Source organism: Montipora foliosa, chromosome 1 (genome assembly GCF_036669935.1).
Source record: "Montipora foliosa isolate CH-2021 chromosome 1, ASM3666993v2, whole genome shotgun sequence".
In the NCBI taxonomy this organism is placed as follows: domain Eukaryota; kingdom Metazoa; phylum Cnidaria; class Anthozoa; order Scleractinia; family Acroporidae; genus Montipora; species Montipora foliosa.
The window spans coordinates 23,672,304-23,684,803 of record NC_090869.1 but is presented as its reverse complement, the minus strand read 5'-3'; the positions used below and the strand labels follow the sequence as shown (position 1 = coordinate 23,684,803).

Here is a 12,500-nt window from a genome sequence, read left to right as displayed (position 1 = left end):
CGGTTTTTTTCATTACTTATTTTTAAGCCAGAACTCTCACCAAAAGTCTTCAGCGTAACAAATAGGTTTGTATAAGAACTGCTGTCTTTAAAAAAGCAGGTCATATCATCAGCTAAGAGGGAAAGCTTAACAGATTCGTCTCGTATCGTAATGCCGTTAATGCTATCATCTTCTTTTATCTTAATAGCTAAGGTTTCCAGAGCTATTATAAAAAGGTAGGGAGAGAGAGGATTTCCTTGTCTTACTCCCCTACTTAGCGCAAAAGGTCCTGTTGTGAAACCGTTATTAATTACACAGCTAGAGGCGTTGTTGTATAAGACACGTATCCACTGAATGAAAGAAGGACCAAAATTAAATGCATGTAGTACTCTTAAAAGAAAATTAAACTTCAGAGAATCGGAAGCTTATTCAAAATCTATAGCTACTAAAATCCCAGGAATATCTTTGTACTTAGCATAATCAATAACATCATCGATCGTTCTAACGGCATCAAAAATTGTCCCCTTGACAAACGCATTTTGAGTAAAATGAATTACTTCCGGAAGCACCTTTTCCAAGCGCTTTGCCAAAGTTTTAGACGCCAAAAATTTAGCATCAACATTTATAAGAGATATTGGACGCCAATTCATCACCAACCTTTTGTCCTTTCCTTTCTTTTCTTTTTCATTTAACATTACTGACAATATTATCATTCGAATTATGCGCAATTTAGCTTGGTAGATATCTTTTCCTTATTTCGGCGGAAAATAAAAAAATCAAAGCTTCCATGAGCGACAAAAGTAGTTGAGACACTGTACTGGAAAGACCACAATTACGAAACTGAAATCGATCTTTGAGTTTCCACTTGCATTTTCCCCTCACCATTCAATGTTGGCGAGTGAAAAAGTGTTAATCTTAAAAAAACAACATCGTGGGAGGGGAGGGGGTTAGATGAATAGATTAAGGGGGGAGGGGGGAATTTATTCAACATTCCCAAAAAGGGGCTCGATTTGTGAATTTGCTGATACGGCAGGTATCGCATTGCTCACTTCTCCGTAAAAAAAATAAGAAAAAACACGAGCCAGGAAGAAAGCCTCAAAAGAACATGTTCGTCGCAGAGCTGATTTTAGTCCCGAAATTTACATCGTGTGGCTTCCAAATTAAACCGAACCGCAAGCAAAGCTCCGTCCAGAAAATCTCCGGCCAAACTGGCTCCTTTGGATTGTTTATCTGTGCCATGTCCGTTGACTTAAGTCAAATGGTGATTAACCGCTGCATCAACATCAATGAGCCTGCTTTGTAAATGTTGTTTTGATGTCACGTCTTGGCAAAGTTGTGGTTGTGAGAACTTTTGAGAGATTACTGTCGTTTAGAGTACCCTCGGTGACATGTATTTTGCATTTCCAAAGTGTGTGCGATAAAACAGACGCCAAACGCTCTTTCACCGGTGAAAAAGCTTTTCCATATATACATTTTTTTTTGTGCCAAGCGCCGAGCTTCAGTCCTTCAGTCTTTTTTGTGAGTGCTGTGGTTTGGGTGTTATTTAAATTTCTCTCCCGAAACTCGGAGCATCTCCACTGTGACTTCTTTAGGAGCTTAAACGATTTAACCCACATTGTACAAACAAAAGCTCGACCCACTTGAAAAGACAATCATTCACTAACAAGGTATAACAACGCACTGAGTTCACGCAGGCCAAGTGCTCTCAGACCAGATCAGCTCCAACTTCTAAGGCCAGGCTAATCAGGGCGTAAAATTAACTTTTTTTCCCGGTAGCCACTTGGCTACTAAATATTTTAAAGTGGTAGCCAATTCCAAAAAGTTGGTGGCCATTAAGACACACACACACACACACCCACACACACACACACAAAAAAAAAAAACAATTTTTTACCCAGTCACTGTACTGGATAGATTAAATTGCTCATGAATCATAGTGATACATTCACAAAAACATAAAAAATTACCCGGGCTCCAGCTCATGGAACAAACTCACTAACTTAAACATATTTATCCACGTTCAATACCTTGCCATTACAATGTTAAAAATAGATATTAAGAAACAACTAAGTCAGCAATCATTTCTCCTACAAATGGAGGAAAATTTTTCTTACAAATAAAGAGTCCCTCTCTTATGCTTCATTTGCTACTAATAAATAAATGATTGTTCTTTTCCATGCCGTATGAAGGAAGCCTCTAATACCATGAAAGCAACAAATGAAGGCCTGCATATTTCAAGTTCGTGCAACCATCACAGTGTAATCAAAATTAAAGTACATTTCAAAAACGCCTGTGTTGTAAAATTAACGTTAAGGAAGAATATCTAACTATCCTAATTTTATAGGCGAGGAAAAACATTGTTTTACAAAAGAGTTAGTGATTCGTATGAGGCCTCAGTTTTTTTAAGTCTCAAGAAGCTTTCTATCTCAGACATTAAATAGATTTAGAACCACGTTTATGGAAAATGCAAACGGCAAATTTTAATTTTGATTTCGCTCCCTTTTCTTCTAATCCTTAAAAACATCTAACAGAAACATAGAAAAATATTTCCCATTCACAACAAATACAGACAATGTCGCATTGTTGTCGAAGGGCTGTAAGGCAGACGGCAAATGTTAGCTTCTTACCGTTTGCCGTTCGTGTAAACGTGGATCTATAGTTCTCTATCGTAAAAAAAATTTGGCCTTCGCGCGCTGCCTTTTGAATTGAAGTCGTCTAATGGACTCTTTTTTTTTTCAGCATATGTTTCGTCCAATGCATGAGCAAACGCTAAAATATCTTGACCGAGGAAGTGCTGTCACAATAGTCAAAAAGATCACTTCGATCACTTTCCACGCTTCGATTAATTTCCTCGCTCATTTTTATTTCAAATAAACTCACGCGATGAAAAATAAGCCCGCAAAATTCGCACGAGCTACAAGGAGGACACTAGATTGGGTCATATACAACGTGAAAGGTTACCTAAATCCAAGATGGCGTCTAGTGACGATTGAAACACGATCGAAATCGTGCATGTGCTTCGTTTTGGGTTTTCGCAGCAAAGTTAACGAGGAACTTTGCTGCAGATTTATCTTAACAAATCTTCGAAAATCACTAGATCTCTAGGTAAGGTGTGATTAGAAATTCTAGTAGCCAATTTGGCGACTAATTTTCAGGATTTGGTCGCCAAAGTGAAAAATTAAGTCGCATTGGCGCCTGTATTAGGCGCAATTTTACGCCCTGCTAATGATATTTCCTCGTTCAAGGCTGGATGGAAGGCAGAGTCTTTTATGACAAAATGACTATAGAGGGCACGTTTGCCAATAAAGTTTTGGAGAGAATTTCCACTTTGCTTTAAGACTAACCGGACCTTAAAGTTCGACTAGAATTGTCGAACACTGAGTCATAAGAAACAAAACCGGAAACAGTTAGGGTAGTTACTTGCGTATTTTGAAGTTTGCTCGTGTGTTCTGACCTTGCTATGATTAATTACTACATGATGAAAATTCCGGATTTTTGCAGATACTCACGGCTTTTCTCATTTTGACACTTCCTTTGAGTTTGTAAATCTTAGAAGTATTTCTGTTGGGCACTCAATGAAATTTCAGATACGTTAATATTAAACTCACTCAGTGATTGCCTTGGTGAAATTTGCCGCCCCCTTTTCCACTTAAAAATCACTTACCCGGTAGTTACTTCGGTTTTACATTTACACGACGAAAAAGTGTGTTTTGCTGCCTTCTATTTTGCTAATACTTGACCGGTTGTCTTAATAGTGAGTCCTCCTGAAATTAATTTACGTGGTCCCAAGGCTTTGGAAGCATATAAAAAGGCCCTTAAAGAAGGAATGACTCGTGTAAAAAGGATCCCAATCATGTTAATTGGACAGGACCGCTCAGGAAAGACCAGCCTGAAGAAGTCATTGAGGGGAATACGATTCAATCCTGACGAGAGCAGCACGGTTGGGATTGATGTTGATCCGTCCTACTTTAAAGTCACCACTGAGACTTGGAAGATTGGGGAAACGGATCAAGGTGCAAACAAAGAGGTGACGACTTCTTATGAGCATAATGTAGCTCTCTTGGTTGTTGAAAATCTAAAGGAAGAAGAATTAATTTCTGAAGAAAGGACTGTCGACAAATCAGCCGATTCTGAAAAATTTCCCCTGAATTTCACGTTAAGCGCACAAACTGAAACTGCAAAAGATCCCTCTTTTGAGATCGATGACAAGTCTCTTGAATTCCATTCACTTGAAAGCATTAATTCTCTTCCCTCATCTGATATACCTGAGGACATAGAAACCTTGATTAAGAAATTGCGAGAAGAAGCTGACAAGATCGAAGGAGGAGATGACATTTATTCGGTTCTTTGGGATTTTGCTGGACAGTCCGTTTACTATGAGACACATTCACTTTTTCTGACACCAAAAGCAATTTACCTTCTGGTTTATGACCTAAGTCGAGATCCTTCTGAAAGAGCCGAGCCCGTGAAAAAGCAAGGAATGTTCAAGAAAACTGAAGACAAGTACAGCACAAGAACTAACCACGATTACCTAGACTACTGGATGACTTCAGTTGCATTACTATCCAGTCCAGGTGAAGATCATGCTGTGCATTCAGCTTCGACATCCACAGTTCTTCCCAAAGCCCTTCCGCCGGTTTTCCTAGTTTGCACGCATGCGGATGAACCTTATGGTGGGAAAGATCCTAATGACGTGGCCGGTGAAGTGTTGGAAAAATTGGTTGACAAACCATACATGACCCACTTGTGTGATGATCCTATTCTAGTGGATAACACTAAGGCAGGCCTTGAATCGGAGTGTCCAGGAGTAGTGCGCTTACGAGACGAAATTGTAGCGGTTGCCAAGGAACTGCCACAGATGAGAGAAGTTATTCCAGTCAAATGGTTGGGATACGAGAAAGCGCTTCAAAAAACCTTGGATGAAGGTCATAGATGGATTTATTTTGAACATGCAAAACGGATCGCATCTGAAGTCTGCCATATTCATGACGAACAAGAGTTTGTAACATTGCTTGCTTTTTTGCACGATCAAAGAATTTTGATACATTTTGATGACACTGCTGAGTTAAACAAATTGGTTATCTTGGATCCGCAATGGTTGATTGGTGTGTTCAAGAAGGTGATAACTGTTAAGCGCTATGATCATCAAGAGAAAGAATTCAAAGAGTTGTGGTCCAAGCTCGAGAGAGAAGGAATCATGGAAGAAAAGCTGCTGCAGCATGTCTGGGGCCAATTTATAGAACGTGATAACTTTAAAACCGTCATTGCAATCATGGAAAACTTCAGCTTGCTGTGCCCTCTGCCTTCATCAGATGCTTTCGGTAATAAGCAATACTTAGTGCCATCCATGTTAAAGTCGCATCCACCAAAGGCCGTCACCGAGTTGATTGCCTCTGGAGAACTTCCTTCTCTCTTCCTCAAGTTTGAATCTGGACAAATTCCTCTGAGATTGTTTCCGCGGCTTGTGTTGCAGTTCTTTCAGTGGGGCCAAAATGAATTTTGGAGTTCACTGCATCCTCAGTTGTATAAGAACTTTGCCAGATTTTACACCGCAGCGGACGAAAACTGCTCCGTTGTACTCTTGTGCCATACCTCGTTTATTGAAGTCATTGTTCACAGAGGAAATGTCGCACCTGGACTAAAAGGTGATTTTCAGTCAAATCTAAGCATTTCATCTGATGCTCAACACGATTCATTTGAAGTGTTCTGCGCTGGCGCTGTTTATAGACAGCTTGTTCTGGTTCTTGAGTGCATGCGTAAAGAATTCTGTTGGTTGAAGCGGATGAGATATCAAGCTGGAGTCGTTTGTCCGGTCTGTTGTCATGGAAGGATGGTCACCTACTGCCGCACTCATGTCAAAGAAGGTTGCGAGCAAGAGGAATGCCTTCATTTTTTATCTGAATCTGAGTTGCAAAGTGCCAATCACTTTATTACCTGCAACAGGTCGGCGACCGCAAGAACTAACAAAGTGTGGGTTAAGGATTTTGCAGCTTGGTTTTCTTGTCCACGTAAAGAGGTAATTACCGCTTACAATGATTTTTAGAGTAATGAAGTAACTAGCTGAAAAAGGTCTCTAGTGTGAATTGGTAAACACCAAGTAAACTGGATATGGAATATGTTTTGAATATTGCATAAGTCGTTTCATGCCTTGCGCTCACAAATATCCAAGGATAAAGTAGATTATGGGAATCAAAAGCTAAAACATGATAGCCCCTCTAATGACTGGAACTAATCTAAACTGACAAAGTTCGCCTGTCGTTCGATCTCTTTATTTGTTACTCGTCGAAGCGCGGATAATTTTTGAAAGTGCTACTTACTAATTTCTAGCCTGAAATGACATTGTATACGAGATTAAAAGTATAAAAGAAAAAAGTGCGAGTAGTTGAGCCTTCGCTAAGAAAAAGTGCTCGATGCGGTTTGCAGAGCGTTGTAGAGTAAAAGAAAATCACAGCCGAAACGTACATACTGTACGTTGTCCGTAACTCTGAGTTTCACGCTTACGCGATCGTTCGACGCGTGACGATTGCGTAAGCGAGACACTTATAATTACGAAAACTTGGTTTTATCAACGGAGTTGATAATGTAAAGTGGCCACCGTACAGAGATTCTAAAAGCTGAGGTCTCGAGCGTTAGCCCTTCGCGTCAGAGCCATTCGAGGAATTGTGGGTTATGTGTAGTTTTTATAGTAGTAGAGAGCTACGCTATTGGTGGTAACATGGCAACGTGAAAAATAGGAATGCATTAGTTAAATGAAAAGCGTTCGTTAATACCGTGAGGATTAAGAGTGCCGATTTGGAAGATGAATTTTTGTTCCAGGTTATTGCGGCTTTCCGTCGTACCTAGACGTAGGGAAAGGCCGCAGATAGCCATGTGTTTTTTGGTGTGATTAGAAAGATTGAAATGACGAGCGACTGGCGTAGAGGCATCCTTGTCATTCTTGTCAACATCGCGAAGGTGTTCGCGGAATTGGTTGCTCAGTCGTTTCCCTGTCTCGCTAATGTATAGTTTTTTGCATAACGTACAGGTTATGCAATAAATGACATTTGCGGAGGTACATGCGAAACGATCGGTGATCTTAACAGATCGCTTAGGACCCGATATCCTGCTAGTGTTAAGAATGAAAGGACAAGTTTTGCATCGTGTGCGCGCACATTTGAAAGTGCCGGGTTGCTCGTTAGTTTTGAGCGCGCTTCTAACTAAAAAGTTGCCGACGTTTTTGTCGCGTTTGAATAAAATAAGTGGAGGTTGCGAAGAGATTCTACCAGTCTCTGGCTCATTTTGGAGTAATTTAAAAGTGTGCACTACAAACCTACAGATTCTCACAGTTATTTGTTGTATTCATCGTCATATCCATCACATGTCAAGAACTCCATTCCTTATTCTCAATTTTTTAGACTTCGACGTCTATGTAGTGATGACTTCAACTTTTCCAGCAAATCAGAGGAGATGTGTCAGTTCTTTGAAAAACGAGGCTGTCCTGTCTCATTGGTCCGCAAGAATCTGGAACAAAAATTCATCTTTCAAATCGGCACCCTTAATCCTCACGGTATTAACGAACGCTTTTCACTTAACTAATGTATTCCTATTTTTCACGTTGCCATGTTACCAAATTTTTGTATAGTACTTCCCCACCGACGCAGCACCACAGTTTCTTTAGAAACTACCCCCTTCATTCACTTATAATCCCTCTCTCTGTCTGCGTTAGATTGTGGCTGTCTTAAGATTAACCAACTGGGTTATGTAGTATAAAAAATCAATGGAGTATTCGAACTTACAAAAGAAGTTAAATGCATGGTGATAATGACGTTAGTAAAGCATTCAATAATCTGACATAAGGGTACTTTGTAAGACTTGAACCAATTTTGGTGTTTGGTGTTGGATGCTAAAATGGTTTAAGAGCTATCTGTCGGGCCACAAGCAGCGTGTGGTTATTGATGGGCAGTCGTCTGCTTGGAGCTATGTTTACTCTGGGTAAGCTCAAAGGTCTGTCCCTAATGTGGCTTACTTTTCTTTGTAATTACCAGCTTTCTTCATGTTCCTTTTTAATCACAGACAGCAGCTGATGTGTTTGATGGGAGCGTTTTATCGTCTTGTACAGGTACGTTTGTGGTCTGGTTCTTGCTCTGCTGTTCCCAACGAACGCTGAGCGAAACACAAAACTGAGGTTAACGTTTATTGCAAATGCAGCATTGTAGTGTCAGGTAAGAAGGCTTAATTCTCTCCTTAATTTCCTTTAGGGAGTGAAGACAATTCGCCTCCCCTGCTTCCTTGCAACGTTGTGGAATCACTTTGTTCACGTTCATGTGATCCAAAAGAAATTGTACTTCAGCTGAAAAAAGGTCTACATTTAGACCAAACGCGTTTGGAGCAACCAAACCCGGAAACACAGAGAATGATCCGTTGCCTGGCAAAGATTGCAAAGAATTCAAACAACATTGAAGTTTTTAAGCACTTGAGAGAAATTACACCCGCAGGGACAACTGGTGAGTTTGTCAACAGTGATTGGTCGCTGTGGAGGTTAGGTGACTACTCCATCAGTGCATGGCTGGGCCAATGGCTGTTTTGTACCACTGGTTGCAACGAAGAAAAGTACTCATATTCGTAGCAAACAGCCAGAACCACTTGTGTTAGCTGTGTATATTTTATGTTGAATTAAAAAGCAAATTAAGTCAAAAAGAAAAGTTATATCTGAAAATGAAGGTCAGAGGAATTACCAGTAATCGATATTCTGTATTTTCGGGCGGAAAGTCATCAACTGTTTAAACCTTTTTTTAAAGTGATGCAGCGTTTATTTCAGGTCCGAGGGAGACGTATTCATTAATTTTAAGACAGCATTTCTGACATTTATGCAAAGTTCCGTGTTGTCAGTTTATGGTCTCGAAAATTTTGATTGGCGGCGTGTTAGAAGAAAACTTGATTTTTTTCTAGTTTTGTATGTTGCAGCCCTATTTTGGTGTAATTTTATGATCTTTTTCTTTATAGTTTCTTTGTGGGGTTTTTGTGGTAGTGCACTGTAAGTGCAGTACACGCTATGTCACCGGGTTATAAGAGTGTAAGAGCGTATAAGTCCGTGGTGACAATAGGCCCGCAGCGCGTGCATAACTCACGAACATAAACAGGTCTGTCGAAAGCGTGCTTGAGTTTCAACAAAATGAGCTCCAAATTGGGCAAGAATTTGGGACGCTGATGAATAATAAAGCAGCTGCTATTTCCAAAACGATGGAATTACTTGGTAATAAATAACCTAATCTAGGAGAGTAAATTTTGGACTTTGCAGAAACAATGGTCAACCTCAAGAGATGGGCGATTGTGATCTTTGTGTTGAACTTTATAACACTTGAAGATAAAAAAACCAAACTAACAAAAACAAAAATCCCGTGTCTTGCCATCATTTTGACACAGATGTATCCTTGTTTCGCGAGTAAACGCGCAAGGTAACTTAACTTAATCACAGCGCTCGCTGAATTCGACGACACTTTCGATTTTGCGATTTACTTTTGCAGCCAAAAGTACGATAGGAAAATTGAACGTAGCAAAAATCTCCCAAACTGTTTTTCGCCGATGGTAATTTTGTATATTCGAGGTTCAAAATTTATGTTGTTTTCACGTCGAAAATCTTTGAGCGTTAAAATAGAATTTTCGGTGCTACGTTTCTGACACGGCAAGTCGTACATTTTGAGGTCACCCATCCAGATACTAACCCCGCTCGACAGCGCTTGACGTCCGTACAAATTTGTCTTGGAAAGGTGTCCAAATCTCAGACACGCTTAAAACTTGAGGTGCAAAGAAGGGAACTTGAAAATGAGTAACATGTCACCCTCGAAGCCAATGTATCTCGATTCCCTTTTACTTTCTTCAATCTTTCTGGGTTTAGTATTTTACAAGTAACCACATGTATTCTCAGGGCCCGGCTATTTACCTAAGACATCTACCATAGCACTCCTGTGATTTATAGTATCAAAACAATACTGTGTACAATTAATTAGAGCTTCATATTACGCAAAGACAAACCTTGAATCTCCTGGAAAACAAAACCCATCTCAAGTGACAATTATGGAATAAAACGCTGTGTACGTTACTGCACTACCACATGTACGCATTGCGTGCCTAGTTTTTTTTTCGTTTGGTTTTCGCATTGCCGTATCCAATAACTGTGGCCCATTTTATTTGTAGGTCCTTTGCTACAAGGAAACCTTGACATTCGAAATATCCCAGTACGCCAGATGAGAGAACTTACAATAGACTTGAGCGGTAAGTTGTACCAATTATGTAAAGACGAGCCGTTATTTAAATTAGTTATCTACGTCAAATCAGTCAAGTGTGCCACGCATCCATATTTCATATCCGAAATCCAAATGTATGATTTTTATATGATCTGTATTAGAATCAGAGGTGGTAGTATTTGGCAAAGCATTCTCTATTGGTTACTTGGTGCGTGACTGGAAAAATGATGGCGAAAAGCTCTTGAAACAACAAGAAACGTGTATATTTGTGTTGCAGGTGGAGAGGAATGGAAGGATGTTGCTGAGAGACTAGGCCTCAGTCCAAAAGAGATCCGGTTTCTTGATAAGCGAACTCTGAATCCATGTGATGCTGCTTTGGCTGCTGTAAGTCAGTTGCACTACATTAGCGCGGACAAGCTGTACGATACTTTAACTGGATGTGGACTACCTCTGCTGGCCGATACCCTGTAAAGTGACTTATTCAGCCTCTAAGGGGTCGTCACAGCGCCAAGGTGCAGTCGGTTTCAGTTTGCTCTAACGTGTTTGTGCATTGACGCACTTCATATTTCTACACTAACTTTTAGCGCTAGCACTGCTTAAAATACTTGTTGCAACTCACATTTCTTTGAAAAGGTGACAATGTCGTTATGATTTGACTCAGTCCCAAATATCTTCACGGGTCATCTGGAAAGCGGCTTGGAACAACAACGACTTAGCAGATGCCTCAGTCGTCCTCTGGTGTTCTGTACAGCTCGAAACGTAGAGGCAGCCGAATCAAATAATAGGGCTCAATGTTATTTTCCAAAGTGTAAATGAACATCTCTCAAAATATTTCCTTTCATAAATAAACAATATATCAATTACTTACTCGCAGTATCTGATTTTAAATATATCTATAACAAGTACGAGTGTATTTGTTTTCTTAATTATACCTATGTTCTTTTAAGGCGCTGTTACACTGTGCAATTTTTCGTGCAACTTGTCTCGCAACGCCATTTCTACAAACATTCTCACATTACGAAACAAGTTGTTATACGGGTAGTACACTGAGCAACGTAACGTTTCATGCAACTTGTCTCGTTTCGATAATCACATGAGGTTAAAGGAGCATTTTCATTGGCTGGTGCCGCAAACCGTTGCGACACAAGTTGCAGGACAGATGTTACATTGCGCAGTGCTTCGAAAAATCGGTGCAACCGTTGCAGAAATAATTATCTTAATTATCTTCTTTCTTTGTTCAAAACTTTGTACGAACAACGTCAACTTTGTACAAACAACGTCAACTTTGTCCAAAGAACGTCGACTTTTTTGTTCAAACAACGTTCACACTTTGTACGAAACTCAACTGTTTACGAACAACATCTAGTTTGTGCAAACAACGTCAACTTTGCGCAAGGAATGTCGACTTTGTTACAACGTCCACACTTAAGCGAACAGCACCGATTACCGGACCCACGAAGATAAGAGAAATTATCGATCGACCTGCTTGTGAAGACCGCTAATAATAGATATTGTTGAGGACACAAAGCCAAAATGGCGACTCAAAGTCACAGAGGCTACGTAAAAGAGCACGTTGCTCGATCTGTATTAAAGGGAATTCTTAGTCTGTTACATGCTGGTAACTTTCGGAATAATGAGATTAATTATCTTTATTTTAGAATTGATAGGGTAGAGCACATTTTGGCTCTAAGTTCACAGGTTGTGGATATCGAATACAGCGTGTTTCAGTATGCAATTGGTGCTAAGGAACTTCTAGCATATGAGTTGGACCGGGACTCCAATACAAGTGATCAAGGATATTGTACGCAAAAGGTCTTAAGTGGAAATCGAGGAGGTCCACGATATGATGCACAAAATATCAATGTACACGTACCTGATGAGTTTGTGACTGTTGTCAACGTGCCATAAAACTTTTGGGCCGTACACACTGTACCTTCTGCGGTGAATTATTTGAAGCTGAAGAGACCTCATAAGCACCCCTTCAAAATCTACTTTTTGCAGACTTTCTTATACGCCACTCCTGAATACCCCATTGGGCGTAGTATCCCAACGGTAACACTGTACCTACTGCGTGGAAAATGTTCTTTTACATTCTTTACGATTTCATCTAGTTCAGAGTGCGACATCTGGCAAAATTTTGTAGACAATGAAATTCCATTAGTCGCGTAACGTTTTCGCCATTTCAGAGACTTGGAACCCGAATCCTACAAAAAATTGTAGTTGCGCCTCCTGTACATCGTATCGTGGACGTCCTCGAGAGGATACCTAAACTTCGAGCCAGGATTCGAGCTAGGATCC

At 40.1% G+C, this 12,500-nt stretch overlaps 1 protein-coding gene across 3 annotated transcripts in view; it reads left to right on the top strand.

Annotated features, from left to right (window-relative positions):
- The window catches only part of LOC137993882 (probable serine/threonine-protein kinase roco8), a 27,309-nt gene extending 16,244 nt beyond the window's left edge, over nucleotides 1–11,065 (top strand). For 2 of the 3 annotated variants that reach the window (XM_068839781.1, XM_068839783.1), the window contains exons 5-9: nucleotides 3,735–5,995; nucleotides 8,032–8,077; nucleotides 8,217–8,462; nucleotides 10,153–10,230; nucleotides 10,480–11,065. In XM_068839781.1, coding sequence (XP_068695882.1) covers nucleotides 3,735–5,995; nucleotides 8,032–8,077; nucleotides 8,217–8,462; nucleotides 10,153–10,230; nucleotides 10,480–10,673 — 2,825 coding nt within the window. In that variant the 3' untranslated portion in view covers nucleotides 10,674–11,065. Of the gene's footprint in view, nucleotides 1–3,734; nucleotides 5,996–8,003; nucleotides 8,078–8,216; nucleotides 8,463–10,152; nucleotides 10,231–10,479 lie in introns of those variants that run through there. The other variant, XM_068839782.1, reaches the window with a different exon arrangement.
- Nucleotides 11,066–12,500: the final 1,435 nt, after the last annotated feature.